Consider the following 27899-nt stretch of genomic DNA (forward strand, 5'->3'; position numbering starts at 1 on the left):
TTCCAAAATAAAAAAAAGAGAAATTGTTTGGCTTTAATCGAGTCCCAAAGTAGGACAATTGATTACATTTACATAAAAACTGATCAACTCACAGTCTCGCATTATAGACAAATCCTTGCACGGTAACAGGGGAACGTTGGTTATCGTACAGCTGCTGCTGCATCCACACTTAACACGTCCCATAAAGCGACATCACCTGAAAACCCTGTTTACATTTCTACTCCACCTGTATTCATGTCTGCACTACACAATATGTGTGTGTAGAAAAATCATTCCAGTTTGAAACACATTGACATCAGAAACCGAAGACACACGAGACATGTTCTTTTTAACTTAAGTTTGGTTTTATTTGAAGGTTAAAGTTAATCCCATGCTGTGTTTCAGTAAGAATACAGATGGTGCGTGTTGGCTCCGATCAGAATATCCAGTAGTACAAATCAGATTCAAGTTACACATACTGAACGGGTGAGAAGAACACGAGAAAGTTCTAGAGAGCAAAAGAGGAAATCGGAGAGGGAGAGAGAGCCGAAGCGGAGGCAAAGAAACCTGCATCTGAAACAAGTTTGACGAAAAAATAAAAGCTGAGGAGTTCCCCTGGGGTCTTTCCCCACCACTCAATAATTAGACATGTTCACATGCACTGCTGGAGCGACGTTCTGCATAGAGGCCGGTGTGTGTAAAGCGACAAAAACAGACTGGTGGCCAAACACAACGGCTTTAAAAACGAGCACCTGAAAATATAATAGGCATCCCTTTTTTAATGTTTAAAAAATATAAGCAGAAAGGGGGGAAAAAAAATGCCCTTTGCAGGGTGTTGCATCTCCCAGAATAGACAGCAAAGATTTAGTATCCCAGCTGCCAGGACACAGTCAACAATGTGTGTGATTACAGAACTAATAAATCTGACAATCACAAAACAGAGGCAAATGACGCCGTACCGCTACCACGCGCTGAATTAAAAGCAAAAGTGAGACATAAAATAAGCCCATACGCAGACGACACGCGGAGACTTTTATACAAATAGACCAGCAGGGGAAGTTCGCCACAATGCTCATTCACTCAGGAGATCGAATTCATGTGTGGATTCATGTAGTGCCATGATTAAGGGCAGGAAAGAGAGAGGGGAGAGGAGAGACATTTAAAAATGCCAGGGGAATAACCCAAAAGAGTAGAGCGCTAAACCGACATACAGAAGAGAAAGTGTAAATGTGTGGAAAAGACAGGTTGACTTCGGAGCTCTTTTGGTGACACCATGGAGACCTGAGAGGGACGGGACCAGACACTTGGGATGCGATAGAGAGACAGACAGACAGAGAAAAAAAGAGAGAGAGAGAATAGGGGGAAGTGTCCCATGTGATGTCTCACTGGGTCTCGTCTTCCACATCCTGCAGTGCTTCTTTATTCTGTTCTTCACCTGAGATGAGAACATTTTGGTATAAACACAATTTCAAACATTAAATCAATACATTTTTAAATGTGTAAAAGTGCTAACCGTACACAATAGTGCAACCAAGGAGTGTGTTTTTTAAAATGACTATAAAGCTCACTCACACACAAGGTGCTGTGTTGAATGTGTACCAAAAAAAAAAAAAAAACCCCAAACATTAAAATTCACAACCAATGCAAGGCGGTTTTAGCTCTACTGGAACTTCATTAACAGGGACGAGAACCCCGCTAGGATTTCTCAGCCGCTTGCTGCTTGGCAACGTAGCCAAGGCGACTGCATGGCCAACTGGCTCACGTCGACGTGTGGTGAGGAATTAGCAAGGAGTGAAATAAAGGCCCAGAAACAAAAAGAACAGAAATAGTGATCAGTGATGTCACACGGGCTACGCTAGCTGGAGTAAGAATTCATACAAGTGCAAAAGAGTAGACGGACACAACGTGAACAGGAGGCACACACTGCCCTTGTGACAATAAATAGATCTTCACTTGGACACACACAGTAGGATGCAGTGGAGTTAGTGAGAAGCAGAGGAGCAGCAGGGGTGAGAAAGAAAAGGTGAGATGAAGCACAGCAGATAGAGAGAACTTACAAAGAGGAGCTCTAGTGGGAAATGGGGGGGTGAGGTCCTTACGAATCTATGCCAGTCACATGGAGAGAGTGAAAAGGTTAGAGAACTGGGGAGCATACATTAAAGAGAGAGAGAGAGAGAGAGAGAGAGAGAGAGAGACAAAGTAACAAACCAGGGAAATGGGGGGGACGGGACACAAATGACAAAAATTAGAGAGGTGCAAAACAAAGAAAGAAACAACCAAGAAAGAAATGAAATTAAATGGGGGTTGGAGGTTGGAGAAAGAAGGACAAGAACAAGAGAAGAGAGAAATTAAATTAAAAAAGGAATTTAAATTTAAAAAAAAAAAAAACAGTTGTAATAAATCAAAAAGGTACATAAAATAAAATATATATAAAAAAAAAAAAAGGAGTGCAAAAAAGGGTTAGAAAGAGACACTAAGAGGAAAAGTAGGGATGAGAAATAGAATCTGCTGTAATGAAAAAGAAATTAGGAACACTAGAGGAAATGTCCAAAGAAGCACTTGTTGAATCAGATCCCAGGGACTGACTCGTGTACACAGTGTGTGGAGCTTTGGGCTGCTCTGGGGCTCGACAGTTCTGCGTGCTTTCTTACCGTCTCCCTGCATGTCTGAAGTCCATAGTGTCAGGTTGTCACGTAGCAGCTGCATGATAAGTGTTGAGTCCTTATAGCTCTCCTCACTGAGTGTGTCCAGTTCTGCAATCGCATCATCAAACGCCGCCTTCGCCAACCTAAATTGAGGAGAACAACCGGGTCAAAGGTCAGGCCAATTTACATTTCACGCAATCTCCTTTAGCTCTCATTTCAGCGAGCTCACAACATCTGTAGAAAATTTAATTCTACAAAGCACCTTCACTACAAATACTATTTTTTATATATATATATATATATATATATATATATATATATATATATATATATATATATATATATATATATATATATACATACATATATATATATATATATATATATATATATATATACACATACACATATACACATACATACACATACACACACACACACACTTCGGTTAGGGGGAGGAAATGCAAAACAAAATTGCTTATTTTTTTATTCACGCAGTTTATAAATATTATTCATATTTGTGATCAACATTTAAAAGATTTTAAATAAAAGCTCTATTAGGAGGTGATCAGAAGAGGAGGAGACTTTTTTTTTTTCGTTTAAGACTTGTTTTGTTTGTAATTCCATTCATGTTCTTTCATAATTTGGATGTCTTCAGTACAAATGTACAATATTAAAAAGTAATAGAAAATAAAGGAAAACCATTGAAGGAGAATGTGTGCCCACAATTTGAATGGTACTGCAGTTACTATGGAAACAAAATTGTCACAACTGCTGTTACAAAAAAAATTAACACCTGCAGATATTTAATATACCATATTGTAAATTATGATTTATCCAGTTCTGAATAATGCCTAACAGACCGTCACACGTTGATGAATTAGCGAGGCGCTGTGGCCACGTCCCATCAGGCGCACGGCTGATGATTCACAAAGACATGAAGGGCTGGTTTGATGTTTCACACTATACACAGCAAATGGCAGCTTTTTCAACAGTGCTTTCTATCACGCTCATCCGTAGGTGGTTGATGAATGAAATGCGGCGTGATCAGAAAGAAGACTCGCAATCGTCAGAGCTGCTTTTATGCGTACTCGTCATGAATATATGCATGTGAGGAATAGGACAATAAAACACATCGAAGAGGATTAATCAGGTTAAACTCAAGGCTGAAAGGTTTCTACTGGACTCATTAAATACACAAGCTCCCTCTAGAATAAAAATCAGAGCCAAGAGGATAACATTTTTTTTTTTAAATAACGATTGGAAACCATTGATGATCATGTCTGGATCTGGAAACTGTGCGTGTTTACAAAGTTATGACAGACATTTTTACATGCGACAGTTAAAATCTCGCTTCAACGTTCCCTCACGAATGTATACGTTTGTTTAGAGTTCGCCGCGCACTTTGAGTGCATTTTATTTTTTATTAGTTAAATACATTTAGTTTATTTACTCTTTTTTTTTTACTTGAAAACATACACAACAATGCCAGGAGTATGTATAAAAAAAAAAAAAAAAAAAAAAAAAAAAAGAAAGACTAGAGTTAGCGCAGTGTCACTGTGGTCACTCACTTCGTACCAGAAATAAGATTTGTTTGGCACATGCAAGCAAACGCTAAAGAATCTATAGCGCTAGCGTTAACCGCTAACCAGGAAGTAGCTAGCGGCTAATGCTATGGATTCTTTAGCGTTTTATGTACAGCTTCAGGAATTTATTTTTAAAGGAGAAAATCCTGACAATTTCAAGAAGAACATTTAAGTAGAACATATCTTTAAGAAAATTAACATTAAATGTAAAAAAATCATCTTCTTTCGGCTTCTCCCATTAGGGGTCGCCACAGCGGATCATCCGTCTCCATAACCCCCCTGTAATTTCTGTTTCGTGATCCGCATATTTGATTTGGCACGTTTTATGCTGGATGCCCTTCCTAACGCAACCCTCACCATTTATCCGGGGCTTGGGACCGGCACCAAGAGTGCACTGGCTTGTGCAACCCTAATGGCTGGGGAAAACATCTGTATAACCCAAATGAGGTCTACCAAATAAACTATTTAATTACATTTTTCAATTTATTTAATTACATTTAATCAATTTGTGCCAATTTCATTGATTACTCAATTTAATCAATATAATAAGTGTATTTCATTAATTTGATTCAATTTATTTCTATAAAATATTTTATATATTATTTAACCAAGCCAGCATTTTATTTAAAATTGTTTTAAACATATAAACTCTTGATGTTCACATGTTAATAATATTAAACTGTGTTAAAAAAAAACGACAAGCAATTTTAGGTTTTGCATTTCATCAACCTAGCCGTACTGAAATTTACCGAACCGTGACTTGAAAACCGAGGTGCCACATCTTCCACAAACACAGAGATGGAATTTCTAGGAATTCCCATCTGAACACCTAAGTGTTGCTGAAGCATTAAAAAAAATGTATGAAGTCTAAAGGCATTTCTATCTCCACAGGATCAGGTAATCATAACAAAGATAAAGGTTTAAAGACGTATCCTCATTCTGTGTTGTGTTAGTGTTTTTTGGGAAAACTTTAATAGGACAAGCTTATTTTATACACACAGAACAGCAGCTGCTCCTTGTGATTACATTCAACAAGCCATTTAATCATGGTGGCGCTGAAGTGAAATGCCTCACGGGTTGACTCACCCAAAACTGACTGGCGTGTTTGACTTTGAACCATAAATAACCTGACAGCTCTTTTAACTCGAGCATTCATTTCAAAGTAACCGAGAGGTACTGTTGGTGAAGAATTACTGAGCAAAGATGTGTCTTCAATCATGCGATTTGTAACGCAAACTGATCGGATACGAAAAGATGACTAGACAATCCGATCCTGTGGTGCTGCTTTCACACCTTTGGTTACGGAGAAGAAGTGCGAGATGAATCAAACGAGCTTGTGTATTTTTGACTTGCAGCATCTTTGTAGATGCAATCTGATAAATACGGTTGCAAGGTGCAAACTGAGGCAAAGGGCAGAGCTGTAGCACTGAAGAATTTTAAATAAATACTGTGTTCTAAATACTTGGGCAGGCAAACAATTTGAGAAAAACGCGACGCAAACAGCAATCATGAAGAACTTAGATGAATTATTAGATAATTAGACAACTGTGTTTGCCGTGCTTCAGTGGTTTTCATGCGCATTTAGTAAAAGGTTTTTCTGACTAAAGTTTATCAAACACATTTTCGTGTTTTTTTACATTTCTGAAGATTGCATGCATCCTTCCCTCAACTGAGCATGCACAGAAGATTCCCTGGAGACTAAAATGTAAACGTGAATACGTGAATAGAAGTTAAAAGCTTATTTTGGGGGTTTATCCAAGACGCTTCTGGAGCTGACCTGCAGGCGCGGTCCGGAGAATTGAGGATCTCGTAGTAGAAGACGGAGAAGTTGAGTGCCAGCCCCAGGCGGATGGGGTGTGTCGGCGGCAGTTCGATCATGGCGATGTCGCTGGCTGCTTTGTACGCTACCAAGCTGTTCTCGGCTGCTTCCTTCCTGTCGTTGCCTGTAGCAAACTCTGCCAAGTACCTGTGGTAGTCGCCCTTCCTGTGTACACACACACACACACACACACACACACACACACACACACACACACACACACACACACACACACACACACACACACACACACCTTAAAACTTGTTTTGAAAAGTTGTAATGCACAAGCTGGACATAAGAAAAAGATCCAATGAAAGCAAAATCCCCATTTCTGGGTGAAAAAAAATCGTGTGAATGCAAACGTACATTTTGTAATAGAAAACCTTTGACTCGCCCGTGTTGGCTGCAGGAATGAGGTGTTTGTCCAGTACATCCAGAATGTCATTGCAGATTGATTTCAGCTCTTTCTCAACCTATAACGGAAACACGTGTTTTATATAAAAGTAGATAACAAGCCAACACTATGGGTGCAGGATAAATCAGTCACAGTATTAAAGCCATTTAAAATACACAGATGGTCAGAATTAGAGAAAGGATATACACCTATGCCATTATTGAGCTAATGAATTGGGCTAATGTTATAATCACTGAAATGCCATGCAGGTTGAAAACAACACGGTGGAACATCCGCCGAGTGCAAAAAAAAAAATGCTTGCAACATCTGGTTTTGATGACCTTAAAACAAAACTAAGAGAGTCAATAACCTAAGGGTGCTTTCACACTTGTTTGTTTCTACAGAAGGAAAGAAGAACACCAGCTGGAGTGACACTGGTGTCAATATGGAGAAGGAAGAAGGGGGAAATCATCGAACAACGCGCTCAGTGTGACCATAGCGACATTTCCAGTCAGATTGGTTATCTTACTAGCCTAGCGTTTCATCTAAAAATCTACATTTATCAAGTCACACTGCATGCGGATGAGAAAAATAGACGTTAATAATAAATAACGCGGTGATGGTAAATAATATAAACGTCCTTAGGTTCTTTTAAGAACAAGATTTTCAACAGCGCACATGTCCCCCGTTTCCCCCAACTTGCTTACTGGCTGTTTAGGAAGCAAAAAGCCACCATTTTCAAATTCGAACGCTCCATTGTAACAATACATAGAAAAAAATTATCACAGGCAGCTTCATTTCAAAGCAACAACATTCTATCCACCTTGCAGCCGCCCATATTTCCCATATTTATCACACACAAAGCACTGAGTCGGAAAAATTCTACTGGGACAAAATCTGGTGGAATACAAACGCACCAGAACAGTTAATTATGGGAGAGATGGTGGTGTGATGCACACTTTGATATGAAATAGCAAAAAAAAACAACAGGTCAATGTGGCAAGGTAACAGATTAAAAAGGAATGCAGTCTCACTGTTTGCCTGTATTCACGGATCATTTTGAGTTTGTCTTCTCCGCCTTTGCTCTCCTCCTTCTGCTCGATGCTGCTGATTATCCTCCATGAAGCTCTTCGTGCACCAATGACGTTCTTATAAGCCACGGATAGCAGGTTCCTTTCCTCCACCGTCAGTTCCACGTCTTTTCCGGCGACGCTCTTCATAGACTCAACCATTTCTGCAACACATATGAACAGAAAATTCATAACCCAAACCAAAGAAGCACTAAAAGCTCAAAGAGAAATGCATTTTTTTTATTATTTGGTTATGCTTTTGGACCTGGATAGTTTTCGCTCCTCACAAAGAAAACTGACTTTTGACATTTCTTCTAAAGCTTCTGTTTTAGTTGCCCTAACTGCTGCTTTCATGTGCACAGAAGGACAAAATGTGAATAATAAAATAATTTTTAAAAGGTATACATGCAGACAGGCCCTATGAAATCTGTCAGTCATTATTTCACTACATTATACCTGACGAATGCCTCCTGTCAACACTGACAAGAGGAAAATTTAATTACTGTGGAAAAATATACTTAGTCAGAAGAGCTGATTTAGGTGTGTTGGGAACAGGGACCAAAAAATATATAAAGTAAAGCCAACTGTCTGAGTCATAAGAGCTTTGTAAATGTGTTTTCAAAGAAAGCTGTAAAACGTGTATGATTTAAAAAACAGATTTTCAGAGTAAAAAAAAAAAAAAACGGTATGGTACATAACAGCCGATAAAATGAATAGTTAAGAGAATCCTTTCTTTTTCATAACCAGAACAGAACTATGGCTTTAGCATTAAACCTAAAGCATAGATCTGGTTACTCTCACATTGGAAGGGTTACAAGCTGTGGCTATTTCTAAACACAGTGACCTTTAACCTTTCCCACTGAGCTTGTTGCCAGGCAACCCTCAAGTTGAGGAGGCCATTATGAAGGGTTGATCGTCTTTTCTGCCTAAGAACAGAGACGACAGGTTAAAGAGTGTTCAAGCCCTCAGGCGATTCAGCAAGTGTCAGCATTACACAACAAAACCTATTAGTTTAAACACAATGTCGGCAGATGGAGAAGATGAACTGAATGTACTCTGGCCAAGAACATGAGTAAGTTCACCATTGTAGATTTTTAAGATCGGGTTGCTATTCTCTGAGTCATGGCTAGATTTTCAACGTTATCGTCTGATGTGGCCATACTGCAGTGTGAAAATCCAAATATCATTATCACCATATTGTATTTTTTATTTACAATACTGACGTCAGAATCAAATCACTTTAATAACAATCCATTCATCCATCCAATCCCAAGCACCGAAGGCTTGCCGCAGCCAAATATTGAAGGGTTTGTACAGAGGAGGGAGATTAGAAATACCAATATTAAATGTCGAAGATCAGCCAAATCTTGAATAGTGCAAGAGCTTCATAGCTTAACAATGAAGTAACCAAGAACAACTTATTAAAAACAATATTACATCATTAAAAGTGGAATGATTACTCCTCAACAAGCAGTGCATGGGGAATCTCTTTTTAACTAATTCACTCATGCTGGGTTGTTTCTGTAAAGAAAAAAAAAAGCATTTGAGTATGAAAGGTGGAGCAATTTGTGTAAATCAACATTTGTATTGTATTTTGCAGATGGCAAGTTGACAACGACGCATAAAAATTTGTATTTAAATAAACAGATATTTTGTTTATTAGTACAGATATAAGCATCAAGCATATAGAATTGATTTGAATTTGTATAATAAAATGTTATATGCATAAATTAAATATACAAACAATGAAAACGAGGAAACGTAGTAAAGCCACAGTAAATCACATTTGCTTTGTTGCGTTTAATATAAAATGCTCCCAATGCCTTGGATGACTCAGGACGCACACTTTTTCCTGCTGTTCGCCAATTTCCCAAGCGGCTGTGTAATCTTAGCATCACGCTAACCCGTAACTTGAGCAGCCCAACTAATTAATAACGACGTTAGTTGACAACTAATATAATTATCGATTATTATTGATTTTATCGGTTGGTCGTTGCAGCCATAATATACACCCAACTTTCGTTCTGTCGAATCTTCGAGCAATCACAATGGGGTGGGTTTTAAAAAAAAAAAATAGAACAGCTCTAGTTGGAAAGGATTTAAAAAACCCAAAAGCAAGAACACTACTGGTCATGCAATTTGAATGAACCTCCACTAATGCAAGCTCTGTGAAACGAGACTTGCGTCCTAAGGGAGAAAAATCTACATGTATTATAAATACAGACGGCAAACAAGTGAAGCCTATGATGACAAATCCCCCAACGACATTAACAAAGACCATGCCCAGGAAATCCTTGCGAATAAAGAACTTTCTTTGTCCACTCAAATCTTTATTAAATACATTATGAGAAGACGCCCTTTAAAATGTGTCATATCGTCCTCGCTTCCTCTCTTTAATGGACAGGCTGGTGGACTGCCAGTGTGTTTTGCGCAGAATGCACAACAAGGCGACGTAATTCTCTAATGTTCATCTAGGATCTGCTTCTACTGGACTACGTGTGCAGCAATACAAAAGGGGAACAAAACAGAACAGAAACACCCACTGCTAATGCTAGGACAAGAACAACAAGCGCTGCAGCATGAGCTCCTGGACAATTCTGAGGTGGTAGGCATGCACAATGCGAGCCCAAACACGCAACAAGGATCTGCTTTATAACTCTGTCCCAGAGGAGCCACCTATGTCAGACAGACAGATGCACTCTGAAGATAAGCAGTGAAAGCAGGGGATGAGATCATCGGAATGGGAATGCGGAGTAGCATAACGTAGTAGAACTCTGAGCCAGGGCTGATGCATGGCTCGTTTCATTTTGTGACTGACAGAGTACAAAACATTAAATACGGAGTCAAATTTGCAGGGTTTTTTTTTTTAAAAAACATCCGTTATCAAATTTAACACATGATGGAAAAGCTTCCAACTTCAGGTAGTGCAATCACATGCACTGTGCTGCAATACGCACCAATGATACCAAAGCAGCTCTGCTACTGCTGCAAATTCATATCAGTTCAAACTCAAAGTTACAAAAATGCTATTTGCACTGATCTAATACGATCCAAGACATCTTGGGACGTACAAGCCTGTGTATTCAAACGTGGTTTTACAAGTTTCACGTTTCAACTCGAATGAGAAACTAGATTGATTCCTTTAATCACAAACTGAACGTCGAGAGAACAAATGCCAGCAGCAGTGTCTGAGTGAGGTGGTCCGACAAGCGAGGATGATGTAAGACCTGTTCTTCAATATAGATTACACAGTGTGGAACTACATAGCAGGAAGGGGAGGGGCATCACCATTACACCACTGCGCTGGAATTCTCAAAGGTCAGGAGCCTCAGTCAGCACCCAAAGCCCCGCCGACACCGCACTTCCTTATAACAGGGAGAGGAGGGGGAGAGAAAAAAAAAAAAAAAAAAACACAAGATGTCAAGCAAGAGCCTCTTTTAGCAGAACTTCTTTTCTGCCCTCTGGAGAAACAAGTGAATGGGCAGGATGAGCCTGTTCTTTTCTGAGCTTATGTAAGAGACAAAGAACCACCCCCTGCCAAACCCCACTGCCTCTCCTCCCTCTGAACTCTTTCACACAGATTCCTCACCCTGCGAACTCGGCCTGCTCAACCCCAGCTGTACCCGCTGCCTCCTTCTTTCAAGCAGGCTACGTAGAAGATACTTCAAAATCTATTACGTACAAGATAATTCATCCATGTTCTCCAAGTGTTCCATAATAAAAGGATCCATGTTCCAAGGCAATGGCAAGCCCTATTCATCTTAATAGCAAACAAAACAGTACCAATGTAAAATCCAAATAAAGTGCCACATCTAGATCACTCTTGATAAATGTCAAACATTGATCAATGTTTAGTAGAGCTACAACAACTAATCGATAAAGAAATTAGTCGTCAACAAATGTCCTTATCGATTAGTTGGGCTGCAAAAGAGACGGGTTAGCATGACCCTAAGATTACACAGCCGCTTGGAAAAATGGCGGACAGCACAGGGTCAACCGGCAGCAAGAAAAAGTGTGCGTCCTGAGTAATCCAAGGCAATTGGGAGAACTTTATATTAAACACAACAAAGAAAACTGTACCTGGGAGTTATGCGAAGCGGAGCTTGTGTGGCATGGAAGTACCGCAGTGATGCACGTGAAAAAAAAAAACACCACACTTGTCACGGATAAAGGCAAAACTTCAGCACGGTAAACAACATTGTGAAAATGGTTGATTAATGAAGTGTTATTGTGTAAACAGTTTATTTGCTAACTTCGGGACGGACGCACTGGATCTGTTCTGTCATGATTTGCGAGTATCAGGTTGTGCAATCTGCTTGCGACATAGTGATGGATTCAATTAAAACGGTGAGAACAAACTTAATCTAAAAGCAGCAAATAACAGCAGTGGTAAACGATTACATTTTTAGTCACTGTTGTGGTATGCATAGTTTTTCTTTTAAATCAAACCCGTTAGTTTGCTTCGTTTCTCCGTTTCATTCTCTTTTAAAGCATTTGTCTACTACAACAGTTAACTTCTGTTCTCAAATGTGATTTACTGCGGCTTTACAAGCTTTAAATTATCGTTTTCATTATTTGTACATTTAGTTAATTTAATTATTATACAAAATTAATTATATATTCCAGATGCTAATATTGTCACTAACAAAATGTGTGTATATCTTTAAACAGAAATTGTCAAAACATTGTATTATATTTTATATAGATTTTTTAAGCATGGTTGTCTACCTGCAATCTGCAAAATACAAATGTTTTAATTGAAAAAATGCACACAAATTGCATTTAAATATCTAATTCAGGGTTTTATATAGTATATAGCAAAAATCTAATTAAAAAAACTTTTTTTATTCCAATTAATAGATTCATTGGAAAAAAATAATCATTTGTTCAATCGATTATTAAAGTAGTTATTAGTTGCAGCCCGAATTTAGTAATAAAACCACAAACATGTCCAAGCATGCTCATCAGCAATTTGCTCTTCACAGATCCTCTGTACAACCTTTAATCGCACCACTTTCCCTTCAGTGCCCTAGAAACTCAAGTGACCTGACCTGCACAAACACGTTCCAGTGCACTGGATCTGCCTTTAATTTGGAGCAAAAAGTTCTTCTACGTTTATGCATCAGAATTCAGAGGCATTAGAGCCCTGGAGTACCTCAGAAAGCAAAAGAAGTTGCTAGACAACTAAAGCAGCACTCGTTAAATATAACCAAATATTTTTATGGCATATAACATTTACAAAGAAGCAAAAGCAAAAACCTAGGTTGCACCAAAACTAATGCATCATCAATACAAGGAATCCGTCTTTCAACTGTGACTAAATCACAAATAAGTATGCAGTGGACTTTAAAGGGCTTCAAAGTGGTTACATTATACACTAATGCAGCGAGCATATACAGGCTACTGTAACCTAAGGATTTTATATCACTTGGGAAAAGTAAGAAATATAAAACTGAGCTAAATATTAGTGAGGCAAAACCTTTCTGGAAACATTTAATCGCATGAAAAATGTGAGCTTGTGTCCTAAATCTAGGATTAAAATGGACATGTAAAATAGAAAGAAAAACTTAAAATGACATTATACTAAAAATTATATGCATGTCATCCAGGAGAAAAATTAATCTAGCTAGTGTTTTTTTTTTTTTTAGCAAACGTGTCCATATGTCCATTTAGTTTCAACAGATTCTTACATCACCATTTCACTCTCTCATAAAGGAGAGGGTGAAATTTCTCCTTCTGTTCATTTCTACCTGAACCTTAAACATTGCAGATACAACCATGCTGAATTTCTTGTCTTTTCATTTTCGCTCACCTCTTCATATACAAACACTTAGATCATTTAGATTAGATGGATCCTAAAAACTTGAAATCTAACACCAGATTTTCTCCACGATTATATTATTGAACTTCACAATAATACGACACCAAAATCGGTCACTGAAACACAGTGACTGAGAGAAGCAGCTTGTTGGGTTTAGGAGTCGAGCCAGAGCATTGTTCCTTAGATTAAAACTTGCAATGCGATTAACGGTCGACGTTTCCTCTGTGTTTTAGACCAGTCTGCACCCTGATGTTGTACACTCCTGCAGTATAGAGGAGGTGTGTTTCTAAAGCAACCTATTCTGCACTGTTAGATATTCTGATTGCCAAAGGAAAAACTATTTCTCTGCAGTGTATTAAACATGAATATAAATAGCTCTTCAGACAGCAGCAGAGTGATTTATTTATTATTATGATGTCAATTCAGCTTATTCATAGGACAAGTATATGAATGCAGCATATACATATATAAAAAATGCACACACTCAAAAGTGAGTACACCCTCACTTTTCAGCATCCATTGCAGTATATCTTGTCAGGGGACAAAACAATAGAAATAAAACTTGGATATACTTTAGAGTAGTCAACATGCAGCTTGTATAGCAGTAAGTATTTACTTCCCTCTAAAAATAACTCATACAGTCATTATTGTCAAAGTAGCTGGCAACAGAAGTGAGTACACCCTAAGTGATGATAGCTGTATGTCACTTAACCACGCACAGCCAGATGTTCGATTCATCATGTTCATGTTTTTGTCTGCTTGACAGTGCCATACAAATTTGTGTCTCTTGTATTATAGCAGTTAAAATTTGGTGCTTTGAGTACAATTCTCACATACTGAAATGTTCAACATGGACCTCTCGAAGGATTTGTTCTCCACAAAGACGGCCAAGAATATAAGATCGGTAACACCCTGAAACTGAGCTTCAGTACAGTGGTCAGGGTCGTACAGAGGTTTTCCAAGACGGGTTCCACTCGGAACAGGCCTTGCAAGGGTCCATCAAAGAAGTTGAGTCCACGTGCTGTGCATTAGGCTCACAAGAAAACCCACAAACAGTGTGCTGAAGATGACCTTTTCAAGAGCATGAATTACTAAAACCATGTCCTGTGGTCTGATGAGATTAAAATAAACTTGTTTGGCTCAGATGATGTCCAGCATGTATGGCGACACCCTGGTGAGAAGTACCAAGAAAAGTGTGTCTTGCCTACAGTAAAGCATGGTGGTGGTAGCATCATGGTCTGGGGCTGCAGTTCACTGAGAGAAACATGGATTCCAACATTTACTTTGACATTCCATAGCAGGACCCGATGCCCTCCCTTCAGAAACCGAGCAGAACAGCAGTTTTCCCAACATGATCTCAAACACAACAACTGCCCTGCTGATGAGGCTGAATTTGAAGGTGATGGAGTAGCCAAGTATGTCTCCAGCCCTGAACCCTACTAAGCACCTGTGGTGCATCTTCAAGCGTAAGGTGGAGAAGCACCATGTGTCTAACACCCAGCAGCTCCATGATGTCATTATGGAGGAGTGGAAGAGGATCCCAGCAACAACCTGTGCAGCTCTGATGAATTCCATACCCAGGAGGATCAAGGCAGTGCTACATAACAATGGTGCTCACACGAAATGTTGACACTTTGGACATGTTAATTTAGGATGTACTTACTTTTGTTGCCAGGTGTTAAGACAATAATGGCTGTATGTCGAGTGACTCATTACTGCTATACAAGCTGCACTCTGGTTATAAAATATATCCAGGTTCTACCTCAATGGAAAAGCTGTGCTACACATAATAGAACCACATGCTCATGTCTAGCATTACTCGTGTCCACTGAGACAGAAGCTACCGCTAGGAAATATTTTGTACCCCTTTTTATCGAAATTTAGCAAATATATAATACTTTTGTAAGTCACACCACCGAATTTGAGTTATATTGTATTCAAATGAAAATAAAAAAAATCAGTCTAAAACCCGACATGCGTGCTGAAGCGAATCCCTCAGTAATAACGCGCCTCACAGCGTTAGCATGTCGTTAGCATCGAAATGAATAGGTTTTCTAATCTGAACGGGTCAAAATATTCGCTCGGGTTCTATAATACTTAGTCCTGGGTACGATTATGATCTATTTTAAAGCGTCAAATGCTTCAAAATGTGTCATTTAGTGAGAATATCAATGAGTTTGTTTGGGGTTTTAACACACACACATACACACGATAAGGCCTAAGCAGCCCTAGCTCCCCCCCACACCCCCCTCCCATCCCATTAATCATAGCCGCTTGGTGAGAGTCCCTGCTTTTCAATTAGAGAAATATTCGTACTTTCTCCACACAGTGATAAATAAAGTATATATACAGTTGAACTCAAACGGCTCTGAGTCATAAAGACGTTGCAGGTAGTAAATATTACTTAGAAAAGGAGCCCTGTGAGGAAGCTATCAGGCTAACATGAGAAATTGTGGAGCGGAGGGGAAGAAAAGAAAAAAACGGCTCTGTCACTCACTCACCGTCATATCTCTCGGCTTGTTCGGCGAGTTTTGCCTGGTAAACGAAGTGGTCTCGGTCCATGGTGCTTCACTGTGTGGGGAAAAAAGAGCGAAGAAAGGGGGGGAAAGAAAGGCTCGAAGGTGGGCGAGTCAGTCGGTAGATCCTGGCGGAGCGACACCACAGCAGCCGGACTTCCCGCTCTACCGGTAGCTAAGGCGTCACTTTTCCCCACCCGTATTCTTCTCAAAACCTCACCCCCTTGCTATTCCATTGGTTCTACGCGCTCCGGCTCGCGCGTGTTCCAAGCCGCAGCAACCAATCAAGCTATGGCATTCCGAACAGATCAAAAGAAGTCAATCCGTGAGTGGGCGTGGTTTACCAGAATGCGGATGGGGGAGAAAATGTGAGTAACTGGATTCCAAAGATGGCGTCGGAACTCCATAAAGGAAGCAGGCGGCGGAGCTTAGTGCTTTACTAGACACGCGTCCGCGCTGCAGCAAAAGTGTTCTTAAAAAAAATGTGTTTCTATAAAATAAAATAATCATTTATATATTAAACGATATATTGAAATAGTATATATTTCATGTATTTTGACGCATGCGTCTAAAACTTGGGGGGTGCCAAAACTTTTGCCAACCCTTCTCAGGCAATGATGTCCAATTTATTCATTTAAATCCAGTTTATAAAATATAAAAAACACATTGTGGAAAAGTTCAGCCTTTTCTTTTATTTATGCTGGTCACTGAGCTTTCAATTAAACTAGGTATTATTCAATTAAGAAACAAAAACAAAATCAGCTCTGATAATACACTTTATTTACTAAGTATAGTAACACGCTATATGGCCCATAGTATGAAGATCTAAAGTAAATAGAAAATATCAATCTTCCATGCAAAACAAAACGGAAGCAAAGCATTCTAGGTATATTTATACATAAAAAAAGGTTTTGATTAAGGAGGTAAGGTGCACAATACCACAAGTCAGTGTGGTGAACAAATCTGTACATAATGAACTTGCGTGAATTACAGACCTCCTGAAATGAAACGTTTCTTTACCACATTTAAGGATAAAATGCTGTAAATGTAATAAAAACTGTATAATAAAACGCATTAATGGCATTTCCAAGACACTTTCATCGTTTTTCCCCCCATTTTTTAATTGTTGAAGCTGGAGAACCTCTTTCTTATTCCATAAAAATGGGTGTGCGTCATCAAGTATTTATTATAAATGCAGTAAAAGAAAGTTTTGATAAATTATTCGCTTCTCAGTTCAGTACCCACCCTTTCGGTTTTTTTTTAATCAGTACAACGGAAGCACAAAGAGCCTGAACTCCAAAAAGTAAATAATATGTAAAAAAAAAAAAAAAAAAAAAAAACAACAAAGTGGTATAGAGAATGAATACTGATCAACCTTATACCAATCAGAGAAAAGCATTATTACATGTCCATTTCAGAAAGAAGATTTATATTCATAGAAAATAAAATAAAAACCCACCATCTCAAATATACAAAAGCAATAAAAGAAAAAAATTCAACACTTGGTCATTGCAATTTCAATAAGTGGTTTAAAAAGCTGATGTGACGAACAAAACCTCTGTGTACTTATTAGGGACTGAGCAAAAACAATTTGTACCATGATTCTTTTCACACAATAAAGAGCATGCATTTGATTCTGCTGAGGTTTGTCTAACAAAGCATTAACACTAGAATCTGCACCGTGCGTACATTTTCAAATATTTACAAAAAACATTACAAAATGTACAAAAAAACTAAAGCATGGAAACCAGGGAACTTAAAAACAGCCAAAAGTGTGTGACAGACAGAGATATATATATATATATATATATGATAGATCTAGATAGATAGCCTGATGCTTATCTATTGCGATATCATAATGCGATCATCCAACACCTAGTTTCAATACTGTTTCTGACATCGTCCCCATAGTCATTATACCACTATGTAAAGTGGCAGTACAACAGGAGGCAATTAGTACTCTATATCCAATTTATATATAAAAAAAAATAAAATAAAAAAAATAAAAACACCATAATATTATTCGGGACAATCTACATTCTGTATTATGTAATAATACCAATAATAACAATAACATGAGACTTATAGAGTTGCACTCGAGCAAACAATTACACATATCGAGAAAAAGTCTGAGAGTCGGTGTTAATAATGGCATTGAGACGTTTCGGTTAAACACACATTAGTCATAAAGGTACCTGACGTTGCACCAACGCAACCATATAAAACCTCTGTAGTGCCCCGAATGACAATACTGTACAGAATTAATAGAGTTGGAATACACTGGAATATAGAGCACTGCCAAACACCGAAATTTCGAGGAAAGTCTGTGATGAAGATGTACCAGGAAATGACAACACTATTTAAACATAAAGTCACACTTGATGCTTCAATACTGTGTTTCCATCAGTGAGCATAGCTAATGTAAGGAATGCATGTTATTGTCTTTCTATAGTCTGTAAAAGGATGGATAAACTGCCTCCTTTTAGGGGGAGGAAAAAAAAAAAACAAAAAAAAAAAAAAAAGGACTGACTATGGGGTTAGAATAATGCCACTAGAAATGTAAGGTTGGTTGCGAAAGTTTATACATGGATTTTATAATTCATAGGAGTCCTGTAAAGTTTTTTTCAAAATCTGTATTCGATAAAAAAAATTAAAAAAGCCTATTGGGAATTTAGAGTATACGCATTTTTAAAAAGTCGAATCGTACGCCGTTCTGCTCTTTCCTCAACCACAATATTCGATTTCAGTTCAATATTCTTAATGTTATGATTCTAACAACACAAATACCCTCGAAGAAGACATCATATAGTAATATTTAAACATCTTCAACTAATGGAAGCCCCATGTTTAAAGCTTAAAGTTCCTAGAAGTTCCTGAGCATTTAATGAACCGTTCCTGATCAGTCAGTATGTAATCCAACCAAACTCCCAGGTTTTATATAAAAAAAAAAGAAAAAGAAAATTTACAATAAACGTTGATAAAACAACTGTGAGGTCTAACACGCGTGCTGGTCTTTTTGTGTCACTTACTCAGCAGAAAGCACAGGAGCAAGATAGCAGCGAGACCAGACATGCTCCACCTGTCTGTGTCAATCTGTACTGCCTTTCTTTAGACTCATATTTCTGCAGGGTCCCTCAGAAGGGTCCTTAATGAAGCCTAGAAGCATTACAGTGTTTAGTCTGACAGGGAAATGCAATGAAAATTAACTGGTGCAGACATGCAAGAGGTCAGAAGGTTAGTTTTAGTCCAAATGTTTTAGGGAAACGAGGCAAAGCAGTCTGTTTCTGTTTCAGTGAATGTCTGGAGACACGGAGCGAAGGCACAACCTGTGCGGAAATGAGCGGGCGTGGCTGGTTTCTGAGGAAGCAGGTGGGTGTCGACAATATCTATGATAGTGAGCAGATATAATGGAGTTGAGCTTTGTTTATTTTGGAGTCAGTGAATGGACGTAGCCAGTGTTTCTGTGGAAGTGGATGGGTGTGTCCAGAGGTTCTATGTGAATGAAAGGGCATGAACAGCATTTCTGTGGGAGCAAATGGGGATGTCAGTGGTTCTGTGGGAGCAAATGGGGATGTCAGTGGTTTTGTGGGAGCGAATGGGGGTGTCAGTGGTTCTGAGGGAGCGAATGGGGATGGTCAGTGTTTCTGCAGGAGTTAATGGAGATGGTCAGTTTTAAATGGGAGTGTTTCTGGAAAAAAGCGATAGTTGTGATTAAAGTTAAAGCAACAGTCTTTGCTTTCTTTTTTTTTTAGCGACATGTCAACTTTTATGGTTATGTTCATGGCAAAAGCTTAGTTTTGTTATACAATCTGATAGAAAATTTGAAATAAGATGTTTAATATTACTTTTCACTTGCTTAAAAACCTTTTTCAGGAGTGTCAACAGAGTAGAACAATTTTAGAGCTAAAATTAACAACAGTATTAGTTAATGAAAGCACTTGCACATAATCAAGCTGCATAGTCTCTGCATTGTTTGCTTTTGGCACCTAAAATTACGTGGACAAATGCAGAAACTGGCAAACAGATATAAATTTGGAATATGAATTTGGGGGGGTATCCTGAGTCCTCCCATTCCTGCAAATGTACCCAAAAAAAAAAAAAAAAAAAAGCATGGAATGTAAAGTCTAAACATCTCTTGAGAAATTCAAGTCCTTTCAGACAATTTCCTATTAGCAAACAAAAAATCCCGAAAGGATCAGAATTAAATGCGAATCAAAAACTAATCAGGAATTATAAAAAGGGTAAAATACTAATGTAACGAAAAATGAAATACTAATGTAACTGGTAAAAAAAAAAAATAATAATAATAATCCAAAAGTAGGTTGTTAAAATAGAAAAACTTGTGATGGCACAACTATATTTTTCCTCATCAACATAGTACCTATATCTCAGCACAGCAGGTGACTGGTAACGTTGTTAACACACCAGGGCGTTGCTTAGATGAGAGCTGTGCAAAAGAGTCTCTCTCGGTCTCCTGCAGCAGGCTTGCGGTAGTCCATCTCTTTGTCCAAAACGTTTCTACTACACATGAATTAATTTGCCAGGCACTGTAATAACTAACCTGTGCCTACATATGGATTTCATTACTTGGCGCTCTGTAGTGCAGATGTTTATGCTGCACGATTACTTTTTTAAAGACTGTGACTGTGAAGTGAAAAGATCACTGGTTTTTGCAGCATGGGGATCATCCAATACTGATGCAGCCAGGTCTGGATTTTAGATTTAGCAATTTTGGAGTGGACACAAAAACAGGTTAAGAACTTCAGTAGAGTGTGTGTCGGTGTGTGGGTCTCAGCTCTCTTCCTCGGGCTGTTGCGGGTCAAGCAGGCGAACGTGTGTGAAGGGGAAGTGGCCTTTCTTGCCCTTGCATTCGCCTTCCCACTGGCCATTTACGTTGATTTTCGTTACAGTCACCAAGTCGTCCACCTGCAACAGAAATTTAATAAATAAAAAAACAACAAAATATTTTGCTGTAAATGTGTGTTATTAAATGGTCAATAAAATGTTTACATCTCTAGCGTTAACATCTGGAAACACAGTTTGTACATGTGCTCCAACACACTAAAAGAAAGAAAGAAAGAAAGAAAGAAAGAAAGAAAGAAGTGCACGTACCTCGAGTGCAAGAGCAGTCTTGTCATATGCATTAGGCACCCTCTTCTGGATGGCCCTAGCGTATACAGGCCCATTCTGGAGGTTAGGCAGCTGAGTGTTAACCACAGGATGGGCGTAGTCCAGCTTGCCAGGAACCGGAGCTCCGTTCTCATCCTGCGCACTGACAGCAGACACTACATGCCCTACAGGACCTCCACTGGTCGGCGAAGCGGGTCTGTATTTCTCCACATAGGGCACAGGAATCAAGCCTTTGCGTCCGTCGGAATTCTGAGCGCTCCACCACTGCTCCTCGGTCTTCTCGAGCACGCGCAGCAGGTCGCCTTTGCGGAATGGCAGGTCCTCGTCATCGTTTCCCGGGAAGTCAAAGAGCGCACGCACGTACTCGGCCTCGTCTTGCCTCGCTGGGACGCCCGTGGGCCCTGGTCCAATCAGACTGGCGTGCTTGGAACGTGCCGCGACGGGTTCAATGAGCGTTGTGGTGTCCAGATAGTGGATCTTGTAGAACTCCAGCAGGCCTGGAAGTGTGTCGAATTCCTGGTCGCCAATCCGGAATCGAGACTGAGGCAGACCTGGGGTTTTTTAATAATAAAAGACAGTAGATCATTAGAACATCAATTATAAACTGCATGACAAACGCATGATTAACCACAGTTTATAAAAAAAAAAAAAAAAGACATTTAAGCACTAATGTACGAACGGAACGATGATTGACTAAACATCAAACTAAATGTGTTTACCGTTAAAATCATTTGTGCTACTAAAGATATACAAAACAAAGTCTCCTAATCACAGTACATGCATCCAAGACACATCCGGGTAGCGTAAAAAACACGTCATGCTCGCTGAGCTCCCTGATAAGCAGAAGATAAAGTGTGTTAAACCATCAGAAACTGTCCTTTTTTAATATAAAACACCTTTGTGTTTGTTTAGCAAAGCAAACATGTCTCTCTCACACACACACACACACACACACACACACACACACACACACACACACACACACACACACACACACACACACACACACACACGTTATATACACTGTGCTTTAGTCACCCTGCCCTTGTGTCACCCAAACCATTCACCCTTGGCACATTGCTTAGCACCTTCCACTTCCACTTGGAAATTCCACTTCTCCACCCATCCACATTGAGACCTGCAAGTGCCAACTTAACGCCAGCCCATGACGACTAAGACTTCCTACTTTGATTCCCACATGTACACAAAGTGAGTCACTGTTTAAAAAGTAACGTATAAGTCTGAACTAGTTCTAGCCACACACTCCTTTTCCTGTAGTTTGAAAACTCGTTGGTGGTACAAGATTGTGCTGTACACCAAAAAATAAATAAATAAAAATAATAATAATAATAAAATAAAAATTACTCTGCCACGCCCATCCGTCGAGGAGATAATCCAGATGTAGCCGTTGTACCAAAAGCATGAATACATTTCATACAAAATTCAGTCCCATGTCTAAAAATAGCACGAAAGACACATTATACAGGTTTGCTATATAAACCTGCACTAATTTCCTTTACGAAGTAATTTGAATACGGCATTAAACGAACTGTGACTCTGAATGATGCTGGGCCTAGACTCACCAAACAACCATGTACAGAAATTTTAGACTTTATAAAATCAACAGCTGGTTTATATGCCTATCTATTTATATTTGAAAAAAAACAAAGTATTTAATTAAAAGAATTAAAAACAAAAATCTAATGGTGATGTAATTCATGTTGTAAACCAATACAATGAAGTTACAATAGAAAGCATTGGGAGTCGTTCTCAAATTGCAACCCCACATTTAATACAATAAGCGGATTTAACAGTCAATTCTAGGTGTTGAATGGAAGGAGTCAATTCCACAAGTCAATTCAGTGAATTCATTAAAAAGGTTTTGAACAGGAGGAGTCAATTCCACAAGCTAATTCATCAAGTCAATTCAATATGATGAATAGGTGGAGTCAGTTCAAGGTGTTGAATAAGTGAAGTCGATTCCAAAAGTCAAGAAGCGAGTCAAATCTTCGAGTAAATTAAAGGTGTTGAAAGAGTATCTCCATATTACTCTGTCCTTTACATCTGACTCTTTCAACCCAACTACCTGCATGTCTTCCCTCACTACATCAATAAACCTTCTCCTTGGTCTTCCTCCTTCCTGGTGGCTCCATCCTCAGCATTCTTCTACCAATATACCCCATGTCCCTCCTCTGCACATGTCTAAACCATCTCAATCAGGCCTCTTTTAATTTGTCCCCAAAACATCCTGTCCATCTAATAAACTGGTTTCTAATTCTGTCCATCATTGTCACTCCCAATTAAAATCTCAAAATCTTCAGCTCTGCTACCTCCAGCCCCACCTAATGTCTTTTACTCAAAGCCACTGTCTCTAAACCATACATCATCACAGGTCTCACCACAGTCCTATAAACTTTCCCTTTCACTCTTGCAGATACTCTTCTATCACAAATCACTCCTGCTATCACTCTTCTCCACCCACTCCACCCTGCCTGCACTCTTTTCTTCACTTCTCTAACACTTTCCATTACTTTGCACTGTTGACCCCAGGTACCTGAACTCGTCCACCTTCTCCACCTCTTCTCCCTGCAACCGCACCACTCCACTGCCCTCCCTCTCATTCACACACATGTACTCTGTCTTACTCCTACTGGCTTTCATTCCCCTTCTCTCCAGCACATACCTCCACCTCTCCAGGCTCTTCTCAACCTGCTCCGTACTCTTACCACAAATAACAATATCAACCACAACCATCATAGTCCACGAAGACTACAGTCTGACATCGTCTATCAAGCTGTCCATCACCACTGCAAACAGGAAAGGGCTCAGGGCCGATCCATGATGCAGTCCAACCTCCACCTTGAACCAGTCTGTTGTTCCTACTGCACACTTCACTGCTGTCACACTGTCCTCATGCATGTCCTGCACCACCCTCACCTATTTCTCTGACACACCTGACTTCCTCATGCAATACCACAACTCCTCTCTCAGCACCCTGTCATACGCTTTCTCTAAATCCACAAGTACACAATGCAACTCCTTCTGACCTTCTCTATAATCCTCCATCAACATTCTCAAATCAAATAATGCATCTGTGGTGCTCTTCCTTGGCATGAAAACCGTTCAATTCAAGGTGTTTAAGGGTTTAATAAATCAATTGAATCTACCCCCCAAAACACACACACAAACAAAAGTATGTACATATTCCATTCTAAAATACTATTGTAGATAACTTTTAAAAAAGCATATTATGTGACTGTTGTAGTTCTGAAAATTGACCCGAAATAAAATCCGAGAGCGACTGACTAGAAGTGTTATAGAATATAAGCAGCGTTATTTTACACAAACCTTACAGCCTACATTTGTATTGAATTTCATTTGATTTAACTGATACTAGCTGTATGGACAGAAACTTTCCAACACCGTGCACCCGCAAAGGAGTCGACTCCAAAAGGAATCAAAGTCAAAGGAGTCGACTCTAAAAGGAATCGAAGTCAAAGGAGTCGACTGGATTTTGGGGAATTCTGGACGAAGTTGGCGCTTCATTTTAACATCGGGCTAAAAAAGGGAGTGTAAAAGTTTTTACAAAATAAATACAGCAAACCCCATTTTTTCCTCCTCACCTGTTCCAGACTGTCGATTGTTGCTCCAGCTGTTGATGATATAATGCGAGACTTTGGAGTTCTCAGACACGGACAGGACATAGTCACCCTTACTGGTGGTCGAGTCCCTGACCAGGAACACTCCGTGCCTCTGTCCCTGCAGCTTCGACACCGCGTCTTTACGGTTCATAGGTCCCCAGTACCAGCTATCCCGGTCCTCGGCGTCAAAGTGACCAGCCATGGCGGAATTCCCAGTCCAACCCAAAGGCTTTCTTTCAGGCCTCGGTCCAATCCGTGATCCAGAACTCGCACAAAAACTTCAGCTCCCACAGAAAGCTCCTGCTCGGTAAACACAAAACACCATCGGGCCGCTTTGTTCCACCACTTCACATCCGCTTTCTGAATAAAACAATACTTAAAAGTAGCAGGAACTAACTTGCAAACGCGCTTTCTTTCTATAAACCAACTTTTTTGTTACAATATAACTTGTTTCGCTCAACTATTCCAGCTACTCTCGAGCTGAAATGGCGGACTTTGAGAGAGGTTTTGACCTCACAGACAGGATGTGACGTCACGCCAGTGCAAAAATTAAAAAAATGCTGTCTGACCCACCAGCCATGCACATGAGGTCAAAGAACTTAAATCCCACCTGGACATTCTCACTACTTAAAGCAAGTCCAAAGGCCCTTAAGACTATTAACTGTCATCTTTTTGATATTCTTGCAATTTTATAACATGTAACTGTTTTCCTTTCTTTAGTAAAGTTAAAAAAAATTAGGTCAAAAGTTATGTCAACTCAAAAGTCAACTCAGGGAGTGTTTTTTTTTCTTTTCTTTTCTATCGTTAAGTGCAATGGTGGTTCAGTGGTTAAGGCTCTGGTTTACTGATCATAAGATTAAGGGTTTAAGTCCCAGCACCACCAAGCTGCCAATTTTGGGCCCTTAAATAAGGCCTTTAGCCCTCTGTGCTCCAGGGGTGCTGTATCACTGTTGACCCTGTGCTCTGACCCCAGCCTCCTGACAAGCTGGGATATGAGAAATTGTAGTAAGTGGTTTTATTTTAATTGTTACATTGATTGAGGTTACTCTCAACCTCAACCTCAACCCAGGCTCTGTGTAACTGATTGCCAATCTGCCACTCTTGAGCACTTGAGCAAGGCCCTTAACCCTCTGTGCTCCAGGAGCACTGTATCATGGCCGACTCTGCACTCTGACCCAAGCTTTTCATAACTGGGATATGGGATATAATTGGGATATGAATAAGAATTTCACTGTGCTGTTATAAACAGCAGCTATGCTAATTCCTCTCCACTGTTTTTCTTTCTCTACCCATCCTGAGAAATCCTGAAGGTGCACCAGCTCCAGTTGTGTCCCACCTCATGAAGATTATGGACCTTCAAAGATTAGATGCCGACCCCGCAAACATCCCGAATTTTTAAAGGCTCTTACATGTAGGAGTTGGTGTTGGATATATGATGATCTTTAATGTTGAGCTATTTTAAGAGTTGCTCAGTAGAACTGACTGTAGAATACTGTAGAAAGGACATCACTTACAATCACACACTCTGGTGTTTACAGATCTTTGGCTGTAAAATTTAGAAACAAAACATTGTATTGGCTTCATGAATTAATGTGCCTGGTATTTGAATACATTATGAAATAGTATTATTGTGAATTAGTCTGGAATGTCACCGGCTGCATTCAGTATAAAAAAAAAGTCTAGTGTGCAGTTCTAACACCAAGTCAAAAGGTGGCAGTGTTATACAATAAATCTATGGCTATACCCTAAACCTTGTAAACATTGTATTGTACTTGTATTACGGTGTACCGTTGTGGTGTATGTTACAAACCACCCAAGGTTTGTGGTCACCTGCATACTACATTAATGTGCTTGAAATATTAACATATATATGAATATCCTATACCAAATTTATTTCCCCTTTACTGTAATAATGACCTCCATTATTCTGCGTAGGGTTTCCACTAGATTTTGGAGTGTGGCTGTGGTGTTTTTTGATTATTCAACCATTTATTTTCGAGCACTGATGTTGAGTTAATAGGACAGGGACGTTTCATCAGGGTTCCAGTCCCAACATGGGTTCAAGGTCATGGCTCTGTGTGAGACACTCAAGTTGCTTGCCTTGTATGCAGGGGTAGCGATATACCTGAACATGTTTGGTAAACTTTATTTTCAGTGAAGGAAATGAAAAATGCTACAGAATACAAAGAGATCCTGTGTTAATCAAGTTTCCACATATGTGGAAGAAGGTCTAAATGCACAAGCTTTTGTACATTGTACCTGAAATGTGTTTACATCCCTGTAAATTAGTTGGTAGTTGAAGATGTTTCACCAGATTTTGGAGTGTGCTTGTGGAGAATTGTGGTCATCCTGGTACTGATGTAGGTGAGGTGAGCAGGCCATGGGTGCAGTCAGCATTTCAATTTATCCCGAAGGTGTTCAATAGGGTTGAGGTCAGAGCTTAATAGCAGGCCACTCAAGATCTTCCACTCCAACTCATGTCAACCATATTTTAATGGAACATTATGACCGTTGATTAAATAACACTGATTATTTATGGTTTCATCATGACTCTGGTTAGTGGGTGAGATATATCAGGCAGCAAGTGAATATTTTGTTCTCAAACTTGTGTTAGAAGCAGGAAAACTGGGCAAGTGTAAGGATTTGAGCGAGTTTCACAAGGTCAAATTGTGCAAAACTGCAGCTCTTGTGGGCTGTTCACAGTCTGCAGTGGTCAGTATCTATTAAAAGTGGTTCATGGAAGGAACAGTGGTGAACTGGGGACAGGGTGGTGGGCGGCTGAGGCACATTGATGCACGTGGGGAGCGAAGGCTGGTCCGTGTGGTCCGATCCGACGGACGCGCTCCTGTAGCTCAAACTTAAAAAGTTAATGCTGTTAATGCTCGACAGATCACGACTGTTTTAGCAGCAACAGTGAAGCCAACACAATATTATGCAAGTGGTCATAATGTTATGTCTGATCGGTGTATATATTGATATGAATTTAGATGGTATGTCTATAGATATACATGACGACCATTCTCAATATTCCTAATGTTAGTAATGACAGATCTGGTGTCCCAAGGTGTGTGTTCACACTTGATCTGTTTTCTCTTCATCTCATAGAGAAAAGCATTCCCTCATTCTTTCAATCAATCAATCATCTGCAGTGACAGGGAAGGCTGAATCGAATCCAAGGCCAAACCCCAGGCCGTTGTAAAGAACAGCTTTAGCAACTTATACGTTTCATTTCTTCACTATTATCTCCTATTCCAAAATGACATTTCCCCCCTCAGTTTATTCCCAGTAGCACTCATGA

General features: G+C 39.5%; 2 protein-coding genes across 3 annotated transcripts; both read right to left on the reverse strand.

Annotated features, from left to right (window-relative positions):
- Nucleotides 1-322: 322 nt before the first annotated feature.
- ywhae2 (tyrosine 3-monooxygenase/tryptophan 5-monooxygenase activation protein, epsilon polypeptide 2) lies at nt 323-16026 on the reverse strand. 2 transcript variants are annotated; one of them, XM_046839955.1, is made up of 6 exons: nt 15816-16026; nt 7458-7657; nt 6396-6502; nt 5988-6194; nt 2631-2767; nt 323-1414 (listed from the first exon to the last, which is right to left on the reverse strand). In XM_046839955.1, exons 1-6 carry the CDS (start codon nt 15874-15876, stop codon nt 1362-1364), a joined length of 765 nt encoding a protein of 254 aa, XP_046695911.1. In that variant the 5' UTR covers nt 15877-16026; the 3' UTR covers nt 323-1361. The 2 variants fall into 2 exon arrangements, with proteins under 2 accessions (XP_046695911.1, XP_046695912.1); XM_046839956.1 differs by lacking the exon at nt 323-1414 and adding an exon at nt 2059-2082.
- A 567-nt stretch (nt 16027-16593) lies between these two features.
- LOC124379546 (adapter molecule crk-like) lies at nt 16594-26418 on the reverse strand. The gene is made up of 3 exons (XM_046839954.1): nt 24584-26418; nt 20943-21511; nt 16594-20756 (listed from the first exon to the last, which is right to left on the reverse strand). The coding sequence occupies exons 1-3, from the start codon at nt 24801-24803 to the stop codon at nt 20622-20624; spliced, it is 924 nt and encodes a 307-aa protein (XP_046695910.1). The 5' UTR covers nt 24804-26418; the 3' UTR covers nt 16594-20621.
- Nucleotides 26419-27899: the final 1481 nt, after the last annotated feature.

This window comes from Silurus meridionalis, chromosome 25 (assembly GCF_014805685.1).
Source record: "Silurus meridionalis isolate SWU-2019-XX chromosome 25, ASM1480568v1, whole genome shotgun sequence".
Classification (NCBI taxonomy): domain Eukaryota; kingdom Metazoa; phylum Chordata; class Actinopteri; order Siluriformes; family Siluridae; genus Silurus; species Silurus meridionalis.